Genomic DNA, 19,901 nt, shown 5'->3' on the forward strand with positions numbered 1-19,901 from the left:
TATGCAAGTACGAACTATACGACTACACAAACTTTGCTGTAATAACATTAAAATTTTAAAACACAAGCGAGAGTAAACCTTGTTAGATCTCCTGCTAGTTTGTTAACTAAGCAAACTAAACTATTTTAATTTTTGAGACAAATGTTGTTGATTGTTATAGTTTGAATAATACTGTGTATCTTTTGTCCGCTGCTTTTAGTCTATTTGATTTAGCATGACGGCAACTCAACAGCGAAAAAAGAAAACCAGTTACTGTAGCTGCAATGTAACAGATCCTACAGCCGAGATGATTGTTGGTTCGTAGCAGCTACAAATAATGAAAAAAAAATTTCTCCAAAATTTTACAACCGTAAACGCGCGTTTAGTTAGCCAACTGTAACATTGAAATTGAGAAATGTAACAGATTAAGATAAAATGTTTTCAGTAAGCTTCACTTTTACACATGCGTCGCCATGTTGAAACTGTTGCTATGCGCCTAGACCAATTGCGTCGGACAAATACTGCGCATTCATACGCTTAGTTTTGCAAACAAAATTTATACAAAAAAAAAAAAAGTATTTTACTTTTAAAATGGGATTTCAAAAGTATATTTTATAAAAATTTAAGTATGCTTAAAAATGTATAAATTTATTGTGGTAATGAGTCTCCATTGACACAGATAGCTTCTGACGATGATTGGTCCAGCTCTAAATAGTCACTTTCTTATTCGGTAATCAATTATACACTTGGTTCTCAACTGTTCTTAGCAAACGCGGAGATATGTTTGGGACGCTAAACGGAAAATAGGCGAAGCTCTAAAAATAAGTGAAGACCTAAAGCAAGCGATCGTCATGCGGGTCGCTGTACCAGTTATGCCGTATATGACATGTTTTATATAAAAGGCTGTTTTATAAAATAATATAAATTATAATTATTTTTGTGTCATACTACTCACTCGTGACCAATTTGTTACTTAATATACCTCTTAAATTCAGTTTAGGAATGAAACTTTATTCGTCTGAGTATACCTTTGAGTAAGTGCTTTAGTATATTAAACTGATCTTTAGAACGTTCTATATCGTAACCTGACTTGCATACACTGTACATGTGTTGGTTTAGAAACTAATATAGACAATTTTACATTATAATGATTATAATAGAATATGGTTTAACTTCTAGTTAAAAACAATGGTGTGTAATCGTGTTTTGAGGTATTATGTAGCCTAATGATGTCTAAGGCAATGGTGAGACAAGTCAAGGTAAGTGATGCTTTTGCCATGGTATTAAAGCTATCAGATTAACAGCTTGATTGGCTTCTCGGTGCTATGACATATAAGCTATACGGCTACTCACGGATCAGCTTATGCTACAGTGTCGTATCAAGGTATGTACCTGCACGTTATTTAACATGGCGTCGTAGGCAGGATACTGTGTTGTTACAGTAATTAATTGAGGGATGTTATTATACTGTGTTGTTCTAATATACCGTTGAGGGTTGTGATTGTTATTTATAGATTTGGGTTGCCACGTTGTATAGGTAGTGGAGTAGCATTGTCGTAGAAGTGCTATAGTGATTCCTCAAGGTGTTAATTGTTAGGTGTGTCAAAAGTGGTTGTCATAGTTGTGTGCGATTATGGCTGCTAGACAGCTAGATGTTGGTGTTTTCCCTAAGTTGAGGCTAGATAGTGGAAACGTCTGTAGTTCTTTCAAGTCTTGGCTTAGTGAGTTTGAGGTTGCGTGCGAGCTTACTTCGTTCCGTATGGATAATACTGAAGGTGAGGTCCCACTCTTTGCGGGGAGGACTAAGCTGTTAGTTTTACTGGGCGCTATCGGTAGCAGAGGAATGGAGTTATTGAGAAGCTTAGGGTTTGATATTGTGAGCCAAGCAGCTGATGCTTATCAAACGGCTTTAAATCTTTTGAGAGGTCATTATGAGAGGGAGGAGAGTGTGTTTGTGAGAACGATGAAGTTTGTTACTGTCTCACAGGCTTTAGGGGAAGAAGAGAGAGAATACTTGGTGAGAGTGGAAAAGTTGAGTAGAGATATGAATTTCGGTGATGGTAATGATGATTTAAGGCAGCACTTTTGTGTAGCTTTAGCAGTGAATGGTTTGCATGATTCCGGTGCCAGAAAAGGGCTAATGCAAGAGACTGACTTGGGAGCAGTTATCTAATAGATTGAAAGCTAGACATTTAGTTAGAGAATCAGAATCTATTATCAGTGGTGCTAAGAGAGATATCAAGGTGGAATCTAGTGGCAGTAGTTTTCTTGCACCTGTTTGCCGCGTTTCTAGAAAGATTGAGAAATCTCATGATGAGCGTTCTAGTTATAGGCTGCCTAGGAGAGATAGTTCAGGTAGTGCTAGATCTGACACCTTTTCCCTTGGGTGGAGAGGTAGGCAAAGTTATAAAAGGTCATCACCTAGACGATATAATTCCCCTGCTAGAAGTATTATTTGCTTTGCTTGTAACAGGGGAGGACATCATGTTAGGGATTGCTCGAGTGCTAGGTGCTATGTTTGTTCAAAGAGAGGTCACATTTCTAAGGATTGTCCTCGCAACAAGTGTTTTGAAAGACGAGAGTCTAGACGTGATTGTAAGAGATATAGCAGCAGTGGTAGTAGTAGAAGCCTATCAGGGGATAGGTACAAGTCTAGTAGACAAAGTAGGAGTTTTAGAAAAAGTCCACATAGAGTGAGATTCACCAAAAGCAATAAAGATGGGCTATGTAGTAGTGACATTAAACAAGTTTTAAAAGTAAATGGGAAAAATGTTGAGTTTACACTCGATACAGGAGCAGAAGTTTCTACGGTAACAGAAAAGACTAGTAAAATGCTTGGTCTGAGTTTGAGTAAACCTGAACATAGTATATATAGCGCAGATGAATTTTCTCTATCTGTAGCTGGAATTTGTAAAGTTGAAATCAGGAGCACTTTTAGGTCAGTCGACACTTCCGTGTATGTTTTAACAGGTTCTAGGAAAAATCTTTTAGGATTACATGAGTTACATCAGCTAAAATTGCTTGACATTAATAGTATGTGCAAAGATGATTTTGACCAAAATGAGTTTCCTGACGTTTTTCATGGTTTTAAAATGAACTTGAAGGAAAATATGGAACCTAAGCGTTTATTAACACCCAAACCAATGGTGTCTGGTCTTAAGGATCAAGCTTAAAGAGAATTAGACATATTGTCAGCTAGTGAATCAATTTCTCGATCTGGTGCTAGTTATGCCAATGTAATAAAGAACAGTGGAAAAGTTCAGAAAGCCTCTATATTGAACAAAGAGAATGAGTTTTTAGACGAAATAGAAAGCGACAGCTTTTTGGATGAGAATAAATTTGAGGAGAAAAGGAAAAATATTAGGTTAAGGAGAGAGAGGTTACAGCACAGGTTTGAGGAGCAGATTAGGGAGTTAGAGAAGGAGGAAATGGAATTGAGTGAGGAGTATGAGAGCTCTGTCGCCCTCCAAGGCGTCTTAGCTGAAATGGCCAAGGTGAAAGCCCGTTTGCCCGCTAGATTTGCGAAGGCTAGGCCCGCGGTGGACAGCGTTTCTGCCGGCGCCTATGCTTAAGCAGAGAAGGCTGCTGGACCTGGCTCTTGTAATCCAAGCCTGGAGGGCGATTCCAGGGAGGAAAGCTTGAGTGCGGAGAAGGCCAGGGTGGAAACTGTAGGCGTTGCTAATAGCTCCCTGGAGGAGTCTTTTGAGACCCTAGGGTTTATAAAAGCAGCAAGCCTGTCAGTACGACAGATGCCTGCACTGGTCAAGAGGAGTCCAAGACCCTTGACCTAGCTGCAGAGGAAGAGTCCTTGGGAAGCGAAGGAGATGATAGAGTATTTGGGATAAAAGGAAAATTGTAGTTTTGATCTTGGAAGTTTGTAACTTGATTGGAAATAACAATATGAAATTAGGATCTTCTGAGGTGGCTTTTTCCTAGGAGAGGGGGCATGGTGTGTAATCGTGTTTTGAGGTATTATGTAGCTTAATGATGTCTAAGGCAATGGTGAGACAAGTCAAGGTAAGTGATGCTTTTGCCATGGTATTAAAGCTATCAGATTAACAGCTTGATTGGCTTCTCGGTGCTATGACATATAAGCTATACGGCAACTCACGGATCGGCTTATGCTACAGTGTCGTATCAAGGTATGTACCTGCACGTTATTTAACAAACAAGATAGTAGCCATTTCAAGAAACTGTAAACTACACTTTCTTTTAATCTCTTTAATGACAAGGTAAAATAACGTGGTAACGTTTGGTCCAGAAAAAATATGGATGTTGGCATGTGCATTTAAGTTTAGTTAAATATGGTTGAGTAGCATATTGCATTCAAAAACATGAAATTATTAATACAGTACACATCATTTTGAGCTCATTTCATGGTGATACACAACAAGACTAACATAACACGGCATATAACACTTATTACTAAGATCAGTTTCTATGTTTACAAAAAAGGGTTTTCAATAAGCTTTGAAATATTTTACTAAAATGCTAAGTTATAGTCACTGTTTTGATTGCTGAAATTGGGATACATGTATACGGATAAACTGAACATATCGGGCTATTTTATGAGAGATGAATTATGTTTTAGACATTCTTGGGAAACTGTAGCAAAAGCAGTCTGGCGAAAATACCCTAATCCATGGAACACTAATTTGATTGCCATAGATGTGTTGAACCGACATATCGATTCGCAGGGGAGATTGGAATCACATCGACTTCTCACTACACAGTTTGCCATCCCAAGCTTTGTTCACACGGTAAGTTTTTGTAGGTTTATGGGTACAGTTTAATTTCACTACTATGCTACCTGGTTTCACTAATCAAATGTGGCATAGTAGCAAGAGGAGTATAACATCGAGGGATTGTTGGCTGAAGAATAAGCAACCAAGTTGTTTTTGGACTAGAAGAATAAATTTTATAAGAAACAAACTAAGACCGACAATAGTACAAAAAATGATACTAGGAAGTTTGAAGAATGATATACAACGTTATTCTGTTAAGTTTTCAAAAATTGATGGATACCTGTTTTATCAAAGTGAAATATTAACTACCGGTATATTGGATAACCAAGTTGGTATATTATTTAATAGTGATGAAAAAGTAATTTTTTTCGATAGTTCACGCACTTGCTAATTAGAACACTCTTGATACTCACCTACTTGGCCCGCCACAGCATAAAATGGCACTAGCAAGGTTGCTGCCATCTTTACACAAGAGTTTCAAACTCTCGCAACTCCTAAACATGGGCACAATTGATTTCATTCTGACAATAACAAGTCTCTGCTTATGTCACAGCGATTTACTAGACGCTGAAAGAGAAATTCTATATAAATTTCTATGTGAAACTTACCCTGCAGTTTTATATCATGCCTTTCACTGCCTAAATAGGTTATATATAATTATGTCATATGCTTTTTTCCCAAGTAGATGGTGTACCACTACTCTAGTTCCTTTTATATTCTCTATTTCAATGCAGCATTAATTACTGAAATAAATCCTCAACTGAGATACTCCATGCAATAACTAATGTGTTGTGATCAACCAAGTTTAATCCATCTTGTCGCCCTTTTGTTAGTGATGTTTTAGTTGCACACTTGGACTAATTTTGAACTCACTGAAAAAGTGCACCTTTGTGTATATTCTAGTTAATCTCTTCAACACAATTATTATTATTAATACGATTGAAGAAAAGTGTATCAAACAAAAATTCTTTTGATCAGTAACACTATTAAACCCGGACTTGCTTATGCTGTAGTGGGTGTGGTTGGTCTATTGGCTCCTAGTGCTTGACTGTAAACTCCTTACCTGCGTGGTGACTTCTTTCCAAAATGGCACACGGTGCCTCGGCACTTGCTACTCTGTTTATTATTGTTATTTTACGGTTTTATATCTTGGTTTTCTTTAGATTCTTGGTGGAAATCCAACCGGATACGTGAGTGAAGTTTCCATTGTTGACCCCAAAAAAAAGACTGTGGAGCTTAATGCAACCAATGTAAGTGATTGGCAATGCAATTAATGATGATGTAATGGTGTTTTAGTGTTGGTAATTCTAGTAGTCACTCTGTATTAGTAACTGTAGTAGTCACTCTGTGTTAGTAACTGTAGTAGTCACTCAGTGCTAGTAACTGCAGTAGTCACTCTGTGCTAGTAACTAGTTGTCACTCAGTGTTATTAGCTGTAGTAGTATCTCTGTGTTAGTAACTGTAGTAGTCACTCTGTGTTAGTAGCTGTAGTAGTCGCTCTGTGTTAGTAACTGTTGTAGTCTCTCAGTGTTAGTAAACGTAGTAGTCACTCAGTGTTAGTAGGTTCTCTCAGTTTTGTAAAGGAGGCATGTGGTCATGGCACCTTGTCGGAAAGCAATAATATATAAGCATGTATATTTTTCTAGTGCACTTGCCAGTCCCCGTGCACTGTGAGAGATCGTCGTGAGTAATCAGAATATGGAGAATTATCCAAGTTGTGGTAATGTCTTTAAAGGTTGACTTGCAACAAGATTCACATTACAGTTATTTGGTACAAAGATTTAGCATGTTTTACTCTGCTGTGTTGAAGGTGTAAAATATGTGGAAATGTGATTACAAGCTCTTAAAAGCTAAAAAACGAACAGTTAATTGCTGCCATCACGGAAACGTCATAGATTGGAATCCATTTCCAAAACGGCTCAAACGGGACATAGTTGAACAAGATGGCTTCTGTTTACACTTTCATGCAACCTCATTCGTCGAAATGTTTTCACAAATATACTTCACACATTCAATAAAACCTTGTCTTTTGTCCTTACGTGTCTATTTCATCATAATTGTAAAGCTGTCATTTGAGCACTGATATCTCAAAACGTACTATAAAAATTTGTTTAAATTTTTAACTTTAGCTCAAAGAAGTGCATATCATCCTCTGACGAACATGAGGAGCCTGTTGGTCACCTGTGATAGTCGAAAAATGCTGCAGAAACTGTTCGCACGATTTGGCAGAAAGTATGGTTCACATGATCTGATTACGACTAGATGATTAGACCAGGCTGAAACGATACTGTGAAGTAGCAAGCATTTATATTTGATACGGGCTTTCCGGTAGAACCCGAAGTACTTGTTATAATCTAGTGCTACGAGACGTTTTATATCGAGCCTTTTATTGGCCTTTAATTTCACGCGATAGCATCTCGTGTCAAAACAATAACCAAACTGTTGGAGTACGTCAGTCAAATAAAGAGATTCAAAACTACGGCGTTATTGTGATGGCTGCGATTAACTGTTAGTTTTTGAGCTTTTAAGAGCTTGTAATCGCATTTCTACATATTTTGCGCCTACAACACAGCGGAGTAAGACATGGAGTAAGAGTAACCTTTTGATATCAAATACCTATAATGCGAATTTTGTTGCAAGTAAACCTTTAAATCTGACACTCGGGTTTGATTCCCATGCAAGGCATTTTTTTCCTAACATTCTTAGCGTGGCTACGAACGGACACTGCATTTATGATAGTAAAATTTTGTAAAGAAGAATATGATATTAGTTAATGGATCACTGAGCAAAATATTGATCACAATATTTTTGCAACTGTTGCATGATATCTTTCCACGACAATGTCATGTACACATAGTTGCACTAATGAATATTTATTAATAGTTTGTATTTTAGAAAGTACATCAGGCTTTGAAATTTTTTCAAAGTATTTGGTGTGTTTGAAGTATAGATGTCATCTTCTATTCTAAGACCAGCCTTGGCTGATATTATGTTTCATATAAGTGTTTACTGAGTTGAGCATCATTGCTATGTTTCCGTTTTCATCAGCAGTTTGTGTTCTTTCAGCTAATCCTGAGTGACTACTTAACAGTAGATGAGAGACTAGTCTATAGCCAACATCCTGCCAACAAAGACCAGTGAGTTGCTTTTGGAATCTTAGCTTTTGCAAGGTTTTTTTCTGATGACAGTAATAGTCACATTATTAGCTGACTGTTAGAACTTGACGGTTGGAATAACTGTTTCTACTGCATACATCTGTTCTGTAGCACACTTCTCAAGCAAGAGGCATATATAACTGTCAGAGGTGTACCATTGAGTGGTTACTTGGAAGGAGTGATTGAAAATCAAGTAGAGTGCAATGCTGGGAAGGTATGTCTCTGTATTTTTGGATGTAATTTTTGCTGGTTTTGCTCAGAGCTTGTTTTACACTTGGATATTGAGGTAGGTACTTGTCGTGAAACAGCTGGTCACCAGTTGAGACTTACTTTACATTATATGTGGAAAGAATGGAGTAAATTGTGAATAATTTTTAAGATTATTTTACCGGTGTTGTAGATGTCTCCATTGTTCTTTCAGGGAAGAAAAGCAATGGAAGCAGTTATATCAACAATCAAAGGAGAGATGGAAGAATTAGCAAAAACAGCACAGTCTGTATCGAAATCCGCCCAGAATGTCCTTGTCTCTAAAGCGCTGGACCATATGAAAATGGTTGATGGAGATACTTCTTTTTGAAACATAGGCAACAGCTCTCAGCGATACTTCATTATAATTATTGTTATGATTACCTTCTTCATTCAGCGGTCTCTCAAGATTTTTTTGTTTATTTTATCGTTATTCATTCATTGCATTTTATTACTTTACATGTTAGTTAATCAATAAGTACGGTACCTGCTTTCCATTAAAGCAAAATAGAGTCGGTCACATCTATCTGCTTTTACTGTTATTTTAGACTTGTTGGAAATCTTCTATTTTTCTCTATCTTGCCTACACTCAATCATGAAACCAACTCACTGGTTGCTATTATTCGCAATTTATCTTGTCTTTTTGGATTTGGTTATAACTAATTACTTGTGAATGCTCACACTGGTCCCCTAGATTGATTCCTAATATAGCAGTGCAGATAGCTGGAAAGACACTCTATCGGTTGGTTTAGTGCGATTCCAACTCACCAATATCACTATCGCCAATATCATTAAAGATTATAGGTGACATTCTCTTTGTTCTATGATTAGCCTGATTGTAGGTGTATGTTACACACATACAGACATTAATATGCTGCTGTAAATATATTCTCTTACATGAAGAACAACGTTTGTAAAGGTTTATGCCCCCTGTCGTCAAGAGGTAATAATTCATAGTATATGTCTATTATATACACACGCTGTAGCCATGCTTTGCAATAATAGCATTTAAGTAGGATAAAGATACAGATAATCTATCAATATATTGATCTCACTTGGCCTAACAGAAAAATAGCCGATGTCCATTTTAGTAGGTATTGTTCTGTTATTTGTTCAGTCATTATTTGGTTCCAGCAATGTCAAGGTTACAGAAATTCAGCGAAACTAGATTGTTTTCCCATCGCTGTAACCTTTTTACTATTCATGCTAGATTAAATGGTTTGGGAACAAAAACAAAGATGTTACCTTTTGTTTTGCTGATTTCATGTATCGAAAGTCCAGCGATTGCTTCAAAGTTATGATTGCTTTTTTGTAATAAAACTTTAGACATGTAGACCCACTGGCAGATGTAACTAAAGCGCTAATTACCATACCATTTTTTCTCTGGCTACTTCTTAAATAAACACTAGTGATGCGGGTCGCAAAATAGTTTTCCAACTTTGTTAGGTAAAGTGAATATGTGCAACATTGTATCAATGACGGTGTAAAGAACACATCGCACACATTTAGCAATAGTTTGGATCAAGCAATTTTTTCCCTCATCAATTGAGGGTGTCATTTTACCAGAAGCAAGCGGGGATGATTTGGGCAATCATAAAATATGCATTCTGTTTATTTTTGCCAGGCAAAACAGGGCCCCAATTCACTAGAAATACGAAGTTCAAATGAAGTTATACTAGCTAGAAATTATGTAAAAGCCTAACTAGGGAAAAAGAAAAAGCGATCAAGACAGTTTTCTCAATTAGATCTGTTCCCTTTTCTTTAATAGCTAAACAGGATACCATGAGAATAAAAACTACTCTTTGAGAAACTTGATGTTAAAAGGTTACCTAATCAATTCATGAGGGTTTATAAAAATGGAATACAATGAGCAGCTCAAGTAATCACATTTAAAACTACTAACAACTATTTATTGATGTTGATCCTGGTCCATTGAAGCAAGATATCTAAATTTGCTTAATGGATCTGACTGGAATTGAAATCGTTCAAGATGTGTTCGTAATAAATGTTAGTTGGTGACCAAACTACTGTGCTGCTTAGATCTGCCTTGATTCACAATATCCTTGCATCATTGTCTTGAGTGTAGACAAGTTTCAATTGTTTTACAGATAGGTGGATGCAATTAAAAGTACTGTAAAGGGTTAGTTAGGTGAAACCTCTTGTTCATTTGTAAATACATTGTCATAGTCTCACATAGTTATTAAAACTGGAGCAATGTCTAAAATTATTTTGCTTGCAGATAAAGCAAAACAATAGAGCTAAAAATTACTGTCACCACTAGGTTACCCTATAAAACAAAACACATTCTTGCTTGACAAGGGGTTACAATATGTTGCACTTGTATTGTCTAGGACAGTTCATCGCTCGGCATAACCACTGCTGCCACAAAAAACAATGGATCATGATGTAACTGTTTTATTTGCAGAGTTGTTTATAACTATAACTACATCCGAAGTTGCAAAAAGCATTTGATTTAATGATTAGAAATCATAGCAAAACAGCACATCAAAACATCGGGTAAAATAGCATAAAGTTGCCAATTTGACATTAGCAGTTGTGTAGTGAGTTCTGAAAAAACCGGAAAATAGATAAAAAATATATTAAAAGTTAAATTAAGGTGAATCACTATAAACTAAGTCTCTGATAATAAATAATCATTTAAAACAAACAAAATATATTATTTTTGATTTTACACTCAACTTGCTTGATTGTCTGTGCCATTTCATTTTTTTGTGGCAGCTTTCTTAGCTGGTGCTTTCTTAGCTGGTGCTTTTTTAGCTGGTGCTTTTTTAGCTGGTGCCTTCTTGGCGAGTGCCTTCTTGGCGAGTGCCTTCTTGGCGGGTGTCTTCTTGGCGGGTGCCTTCTTGGCGGGTGTCTTCTTGGCGGGTGTCTTCTTGGCGGGTGTCTTCTTGGCGGGTGTCTTCTTGGCGGGTGTCTTCTTGGCGGGTGTCTTCTTGGCGGGTGTCTTCTTGGCGGGTGTCTTCTTGGCGGGTGTCTTCTTGGCGGGTGCCTTCTTGGCAAGTGTCTTCTTAGCTGGTGCTCTTTTTGTTGACACTTTCAAAGAAGATTTCTTAGCTGGAGTTTTTGTGGTTGATGATTTTTTAGCTTCAACTCTAGATTTTTTTGCTGCTGATGTGCTCACTGCTGATGTTGATTTCCTTTTTACAGCGACAGATTTGGCAGCAGTCTTAAGTTTCTTGGCTCCTGAAGCTGATGTAGTTGATGAAGCTGGTCGTTTCTTGCCTGAAGGGCCTGCACAAAATCAAATAAATTATATGTACAAAAAATATCATGTTCTAGTTTTTACATTTTATAATTTAAATACAGGTAGTCCTCACTTAATAATGGGGTTATGTTTTGAAGAACTCATAGGTGAGTGATTCCGCTGTCAAACGAATCATCCCTCTTCTTCAAACCTCAATTTTATACGCATAAGCTATTCAAACTGTACGATACTAATAAAAAGTGTGAAAATTTCACAGATACTTTCAATTATAACTTTTTTATTTAGCTTTTGCATGTGCACAAGCATGTAAACAAATATTAGACTACTGTAGAGTGTATTGCATGTGCGAAACTATGTAAACAAATATTAGATTACTGTAGAGTATATTGCAGTAAATATTACAAATCTGTACCTATTCTGTATGTTCAGTTATTCGCCATTTACTTTTTCATTTAGTATTTGTATGTAGCATAGGTCTTATCTATAAAGCTTCAACTATGGCAGATGTTAGCCTAACAGCCGACACCGTATGTGCATAAAAATAACGTCATGGCTAGCATGCGTGTGTAATATCTATGTCCATGAACGTTTCTTATATGTTCCTGGTCACTTTATGTTGATGCTTTTATGAAATATATTTTCTTTTTATTTTCATTTAGGCCTAATTTTGACAAATTTTCACAATTTTAACACGTTTTAACACCGAGTTATCGCTAAGCGAGGCCATCGGTAAGTAAGTAAGGTAGGTAGGTAAGTAGGTAGGTAAGTGCGCACTATTTGTAGTTTATAAAATAAAGCAAATGTGATAATAGACAATCAGTTTGTATTCAAGTAAATAATTAGTCAAAAAATGGATTACTGCGCCGTAATAAACAAATTACAGCGTCTACCTGGGGCAGCACTGACAGAGGCAGCAGCTCCTGCTGATCCATCGTCATCACCGTCATTTCCAGCAAGGCTGTCAAAAAGAGCGTGGAGATCAGCATTCATTCCAGAACCACCAGGTCGGTTGGTAACTTCTTGACGATATGCCTGCAATAGGACTGCTTTAGTGAAGTAAACAAGCCAAACAATTTTAGAAAATTTTATGCATTTGCCATAATCAAACCATCACCTCTACCAGTGAAAATGATTATTCTCTTAGAGCAGGAACATTTCGAGATCGGATGTCCCGAACCAGACCTGGCAATTGAGAGTGCTGATTATATCATAGATACTCCCTAGCCTATTTATGATTGGCTCATTCAGATATGCATTGTCACTCTGACTTTCTAACAACACGCACCAGACCAACTGCTCCAGCAAATGGATATTACAATTTCAGCTCACCTCCAGCTCATCAGCTCCCTGTTCCTTATAAGCAATGGCCATGATGAAATCAAAGACATTAGAGAAGTTGTTAAGAGTCAAGTAGTGGCCATAGGTCTTGAAGGCCAAACCTTGCCAAAACTCATTGGACTCTTTGTGGCCTGGGTCGCACTGAACTGAGTAAACTCGGCAACCGATTCCCACGAGCAGGTCAGCTTCCTTCCTCCAGTCTACAGCCTTCTTAACAAAGCTAAAGTCGCGCATGATTTGCTTGTAATCAGCCACGCTGTGAGGAATTGCATCTCCTATCATAACCAGAGCTCGTTGGCTTCCTAAAGATATATAGAGCAGCTATAGAAGAATGATGATGTTAGGATAATAAAAATAGTCTGGTTTACACCTTATATACTAACAATAAGTTTATATAGTAACAGCTTTGTCTTAAGCCTAATGTATGGCTTGCTTTATTGGAGTAAACAACACACGTGTCGATGAAATAAAAATACATTAACGAACAAGTGTTCATTTCCCACAAAACGTCTATAAGAATAAGTGATTTGTAAAAAGATATATACAAGATAGATGCAACTTTCAATGCGTAAAGAATAGCTTCGAACTCTGCAGAATTTAATGACAGAAATCACATAATAGCAAGTGCATAGTTGGAGTAATTAATAATTAGTTGAAACAAGATTGAACACATGTAGGTCTAATAAACCAAAACAGGACTTGAGTTAATCTAATTTAGACCTGCATACCGCTTGTCCATGAAAGTTCAGTCCGAGCTTGCTGTAAGACCAGCTCATAACATTCCTCGTAGTCACCCCCTCCGCTACCTTTCACTTCTTTCACAAATTTAACCAGTTTTGATTTGTCAGTCGTAAAATCAAGGAATTGTGTGACATAGGTTGACGACTCATCGCAGTAGTCTCCTTGTGCGAACACCTACGAAAGTCAGACAGACATCACAACGAGTAAATAATGACGAGCTTGTAAAAATGTTAAAAAATTACTAGTAATTACAGTTTGCAAGCACACAGTTTTATGATATGATTAAAAGCAGGATAATATTCAAGAGCAGGTCAATATAAAATCGGCAATTATTATGACAGGAAAGGGTGAGTGCTTACAGCGATTCTGATGTTAGGAATATCTGTTAAAATTCTGCTGATCATTTTTTCCAGATTTTTGCGCACTTCATCAAGGCATGAATACATCGAGCCAGTAGTGTCAAATGAGAATATGAGCTCGAGAGGAGCTCCAGCCACACTGCTAGGAGGAGGTCCAACTCTTTTTTCCGAATGGACTGGAGCTATCTTGAAAGCATCTCCAATTTTCTTGGGAGAAGCTTTTCCTGCAAACATTTGGAGTTCTGTCAGCCAAATCTAGCATCTATCGCGCCAATAATACTGAAGAGATCAATTTGGAACACCGCCAGGACACGGAAGCATCCTTGGTTGGTTCTTGCATTGGCCAAACACTCTCTCACTAGCGCTCTTTTGGAGTCGGGAAAAGGCAGTGCCAATACATCTGAGCGAGGGCACTAGTGCAAAGGCTGCCACTTGAAAAGCCTGCGTTCAACTTGCTATCAGAAGGAAAAATTTAAAGTGGTCTAGCCGCTGCCAAAGGCTTTTCCAAAAATAGAATCCACCCTATAGTTTGCTAGTCAGCTGCTCTAGCCCTCAGGGGCTACCTTTAGCTCACAGTAACTCCATGACTTCAATCCTAAGATGTCATATACCAAATATCATATTAGGACTTGTAGTTTCATATTAGACCAGGTCAGAAGTATATTACACATCACACCACCTTGTAATATCCCGCACTTTTGCAAGATGCATGCTGACCTGGCATGACCTCACTAGTTGTAGCAAGTAAAAAAGAAACAAGAGGCAGGTTGTAATGTATTCATAGTAAATAATTGTACAATATACAGCAACGTTGTATGCAGAGGAAACCCTCGTTGAGAATGATGAGATGAATTTGACCAATTAAGGAAACCTTCACCCCGATAGTCTTAAATAATATAAGAAGCTCACCTCGTGCATCAGGGTTGACCTCATACAAGAACTTTGTATCAGGCATGAGGACACGGTTGTACGAGGTGCTCTGGACATAAATCTCAAAGTCTGGTTGCTGTACGAACTTGAACTTGCTAGCTCCACTAGGAATCTTTAACAACGCCCGCACAGCATCTCCGGAGATCTGAACATAAAAATATAAAACTAGCAAATATTCTGAAAATAATTAGTTACATTGCATTGAACTATGAAACCAGCTCAGCATCAAAGCCTGTGACTATACAAGGTCTTTATAGCAACTTCAGAGTTGTAAAATAGTACAAACTTCCCAATATGTGTTAGTAAAAGGATATTATAAGGTATGCAAATTAGTGTAACTTACAAATTGTGACTAGATTGCATGAGAAGATAAACCCTAAGCTATCTCAGCGCACAATTTTGAGGTCAATTTGAGTTATTGAAACATTCATATAATTACGAAGTCACCATGTGCCAGTACCAGCTACAATACAGCCTGTTAGACACTCTAAATATAGCAAAGCTGTCATTAGTACTGCATGAAAAGGAGACGTGACATGACAATTTCACAAAATTTATACAGGAATATCTTTTTCACATTCGGGTTTATCTCAAAACCAGATTTAGAATTACTTCAACCAGGCTGCCCTTTATATTAAGATAATCTCAAATACTGTCTGCCACCTATGTATTTTTACTGCTGCCTACATGGTATTTCATATAACTTATTTCAAATTGTGACAGAGCAACAGAGTCTATGCATGTTGTGAAATGCATTATGGGAAATGAAACTTAATTTTAATCAGAAAGTAACATTGATGAGTTAGAGAGTATTAAATGATGACATTTACTGAACATAGGAAAGCAAACACCTGTAGCCATTGACTAGAAAAGAATACATAGTGAGTCCTAAATCATTTGAAACTTTAGGTTCAACTTAACATAACTATATTATGTTATATCTGATAATTTTTTGAAAAACGCTCTGTTCACCGGTCAGCAAGGTCATTCAGTTCACGTTTTGGTTGCGCATAATAATTACTGTTCATCAAACTATAAATCTTTGTACCAAATTTGTTGTGAATACGCCATTGTAGCTGTAGCACCTGCAATTGTCATTGCAAGGAAGTCCATCACAAAAATCATGTGCAGGAAGCCCTCTTACTTTGCAGGAGGTCAGGTTCCAAAACCACCAGAAACAAAAACTTTCGCAAAAGAAAAACTAGATTTTTCAAGTATGAGCCATAATTCAACACTTCAGAAAACTCAACTGTTTCCTAAACTTTTGTAATCGCTACATGTGTAAGTACATGTACATGTCCTTCTACATGTGACATACTTGTAATGTACATTGTATATACAATACTGAAATCCGTACAAGATTAATAAGATCTGAACGGAGAAGCATAACTGGGATGAGAATCAACGAGGTAAAGTCAATGTTATACTATATTCTTGAGCCAATTAGGGTAAGGGCAGCAAATGTTGGAAAGTGCTTATTGGCGATACTCTGTAAATGGAGGAAGGATAGTCAACTCCATTCAATAGCTGGAAAGCGGACGAGCTATTATTGCAAGAGAATGAATTTTCATTACTTTTATTTTGATAGACCTACTGTGATATTTGACTGCTGCCGTTCATGCCTTAATGACCAGAGCGACCTTAGCGGAATATTGCTATACATATCCAAAGAAAGGCCACTGCTGGTGGAGAGACTGCTCTGGAGTCATAGTGACAATGAGGTACACTGTACCGCTGTACACTGTATCGCTGCACCGCTGTACACCGTACTGCTGTACACTGTACCAGCTCACTAACTTATTCACCTTGAAACGAAAAAATGATTATGACTTTTAAAGTAGTTATCATTATTAAATGAAAATGAAGAAACTCAAGTGGCTGCGAAACAATGATACAGCGAAGCCGTGATAGTTGAACCCATGAAGTAGGAGAGGTTACTGTATATCATTGAAATGCTCACAATTTCATTAGTCCTCGTCAGCAGTGCTGACTTCGAATCCTTATTTTCTCAAAATGCAATATTTATCTGAGTTGAGATTTTCAGATGTTACTAAAATAATCAATATCGGGTATATATCAAATAAATCCATCATTTTAATCACTGGAAAACCCTGCATCTGTAGCTATAATAAACCAAAAATAAAATTGCCTCATTCATATATAGATTTGTTAGAGGCAGATCTCAATTGTGGGCAAATTAGTAGTTGAAACTAGGGCTTTAATAGCAAGGACTAATAGTGTAAACACATCAATGGATATGCTTTGGTAAATACCTTGACAGAATTTTGTACCTGTTGGTAGCTTTGTTTGACAGTGTTTTATAATAGCACCAATACTTATTTACATCTATTAATACACCAATGACTGATAAAACCAACCTGAGCTCCATCGCTGACTCTAACAGCAACAATCTCCTTGTATGTCTGAATGGTTTCTGGCTTCGTCAGCTGATAAAATCCTGTAAGAAATGAAGGTTATATGAAGGTGCCCGCGGGCGTTCACAGCAGAACTTGACGATCTTTAAAACAACTCAGAGGTCAAGGTCAGAGCTACTACGAACCCTAGTCAGTGTTGTACCTTTTTATTCAGTATCTGAATTATAGCCAAATGGCTTGTGTGAAAAAACCATCTTTATATTCTAGTTTTCTGTAACAAAGCTTTCATCAGCCAAACTTCATTCATCTTTATTAATTAAGACCTCTCCTAGCAGCAAAGTGAAACTAAAGTGTGTTACAAATAAGCGGCTAGAGTCTCCAATAATAAACATATTTTCTTCCGAGTTTTAATATTAAACACAACTGAGAGTAAAGTTAACTTTAATTGAATGAATTATACCCCAATACAATATATCACAACACAATATACCACAATACAATATATCACAATACAATATATCACAATACAATATATCACAATACAATATACCCCAATACAATATATCACAATACAATACATCACAATACAATACATCACAATACAATATATCACAATACAATATACCACAATACACAATATACCACAATACAATATATCACAATACAATATATCACAATACAATATATCACAATACAATATACCACAACACAATATATCACAACACAATATATCACAATACAATATATCACAATACAATATATCACAATACAATATATCACAATACAATATACCACAATACACAATATACCACAATACACAATATATCACAAAACAATATATCACAAAACAATATATCACAATACAATATATCACAATACAATATATCACAATACAATATATCACAATACAATATATCACAATACAATATATCACAATACAATATATCACAATACAATATATCACAATACAATATATCACAATACAATATATCACAATACAATATATCACAATACAATATATCACAACACAATATATCACAATACAATATATCACAATATAATATATCACGATACATTATATCACGATACAATATATCACGATACAATATATCACAATACAATATATCACAATACAATATATCACAATACAATATATCACAATACAATATATCACAATACAATATATCACAATACAATATATCACAATACAATATATCACAATACAATATACCACAATACAATATACCACATATAGCATAGATACTATATTATATATATTATATTTTATATATACTATATTTTACATAGCATATTATATATACAATATTTTATATACTATACAATAGAGAATATTATATATATCATATTATATATACTATATTATATACTAGCTAGCTGTAATACCCGGCGTTGCCCAGGTAATATAAGTCTTTAGACAGAAAATGGATTTGTATTTAAAGCACATCAATTACATAAGTACTGTTCAGCTTATTCAGATTCTTCAATATCTTGGCTTTCAAATGAGCCATTGTTTGTCATGGTGAGACAGACATTGGTTGGTGTTTATAGGATTTCCCCAGAGCTCTACCACAGAAATGTTCAATGGTATAGGCTCGCAAATAATGATGTCACAATTTTCATATTCAGTGTTGTGTGCTCTTACCGCTTATTTTTATAGCTTACCGCTTACATTTATCAACGACGATAATGATGCTAGTGGCAGGCGAAGGTATGACAACTCCAGAGAACCAATGAAGATGACAAAGGATTCAGTGTCATTAGCTTTCTATGTACAGATTATTTCTATGATAAATAGCTCAGATTCCAAGCACCATACTATGTTTTCCCGATGATATTATGCACTAGCCCTTTCTTTTTATTGTGATGTTGAGGGGCACGACTGAGGCTAATTAATTTCAAGCATTGCGTGATCTCGTTAGAGCGCAAATTACATATAGTCCTAGGACCACACCCTGCAGATCGCAATTTAATCGATGTCATTTCATTACCTTTATCAACAATAGTATATTTATTGAAGTACAATATTTAGAAAGCAACATGGAAAGTGATACGAATTCTTCAGATAATAATACTATATAAATGTTTAAAATGAACAAAAGGATGAAAAAGGCAAACTCTAACAATCACCCGAAATCTGTTAACCCAGAACATGTGTGTGTATTGATCGGGCGTTAGCATGATCCCGGGCATTGTTGATTATCTAGAATCCTTGTTTATTATTAGCGCTCTCTGGGTTTAAGAGCACTGATTGTCACAGAAAAGCGCAGCCTCAATGGCAGCGAAAGGGATCGACAACCTAAGGCTAAATGATAATTATGACATCACATTGTGGGAACCACAACCAAGTGTTTTTTTATTGCAGGACATACTTTTGACACCCTTTTTTTATAGTTCTATTATTCTTTGTGTATCAAATACAGGCTCATTCAAAAGCCAAGACTCTGAAGTACTGAAATATATGATAAAAGTACTGATATAATTGATGTGCTTTAACATATAACAACATTTGCCATTCTAACTTTCAAACTACATATCATGAGAAAAGCGTTTTGTGTAGTTGAAATAAATTAGGAGAAAAAATGAAAACAACTGTGAAGGTTTTCAAACTTTGTCAGGCAACGGTAACTTTCAAACTTCATATCATGAGAAAAACGTTTCGTGCAGGTCAAATAAATTAAAAAAGAATGAAACAATTATAAAAAGGTTTAAACATAATTAGTGAAATAATTAGCAAGGAATAGCTAAATTAACTCTGTTCTGCTAAGATTACAATAAAAAATAATTCG

The 19,901-nt window shown here is 36.2% G+C and overlaps 2 protein-coding genes and 1 pseudogene across 5 annotated transcripts in view; 2 read left to right on the forward strand and 1 right to left on the reverse strand.

Annotated features, from left to right (window-relative positions):
- The first annotated feature begins 834 nt into the window (after positions 1-834).
- Positions 835-9,033, forward strand: LOC137391297 (PRELI domain containing protein 3B-like). 2 transcript variants are annotated; one of them, XM_068077725.1, is made up of 6 exons: positions 835-1,013; positions 4,571-4,739; positions 5,888-5,974; positions 7,791-7,861; positions 7,991-8,093; positions 8,301-9,033. In XM_068077725.1, the coding sequence occupies exons 1-6, from the start codon at positions 982-984 to the stop codon at positions 8,454-8,456; spliced, it is 618 nt and encodes a 205-aa protein (XP_067933826.1). In that variant the 5' UTR covers positions 835-981; the 3' UTR covers positions 8,457-9,033. The 2 variants fall into 2 exon arrangements, with proteins under 2 accessions (XP_067933826.1, XP_067933825.1); XM_068077724.1 differs by lacking the exon at positions 835-1,013 and adding an exon at positions 4,024-4,121.
- Positions 9,034-10,845: 1,812 nt separating this feature from the next.
- The window catches only part of LOC137391976 (uncharacterized), a 37,330-nt gene continuing 28,274 nt past the window's right edge, over positions 10,846-19,901 (reverse strand). For all 3 annotated transcript variants that reach the window (XM_068078557.1, XM_068078554.1, XM_068078556.1), the window contains 7 exons: positions 17,098-17,177; positions 14,699-14,864; positions 13,790-14,013; positions 13,418-13,604; positions 12,681-12,991; positions 12,242-12,383; positions 10,846-11,377 (listed from right to left, as the gene is read on the reverse strand). In XM_068078557.1, coding sequence (XP_067934658.1) covers positions 10,848-11,377; positions 12,242-12,383; positions 12,681-12,991; positions 13,418-13,604; positions 13,790-14,013; positions 14,699-14,744 — 1,440 coding nt within the window. In that variant the 5' untranslated portion in view covers positions 14,745-14,864; positions 17,098-17,177 and the 3' untranslated portion in view covers positions 10,846-10,847. The remainder of the gene's footprint in view (positions 11,378-12,241; positions 12,384-12,680; positions 12,992-13,417; positions 13,605-13,789; positions 14,014-14,698; positions 14,865-17,097; positions 17,178-19,901) is intronic.
- On the forward strand, positions 17,544-18,349 carry LOC137392240 (dynein heavy chain-like; annotated as a pseudogene).

Source organism: Watersipora subatra, chromosome 3 (genome assembly GCF_963576615.1).
Source record: "Watersipora subatra chromosome 3, tzWatSuba1.1, whole genome shotgun sequence".
Taxonomy (NCBI): domain Eukaryota; kingdom Metazoa; phylum Bryozoa; class Gymnolaemata; order Cheilostomatida; family Watersiporidae; genus Watersipora; species Watersipora subatra.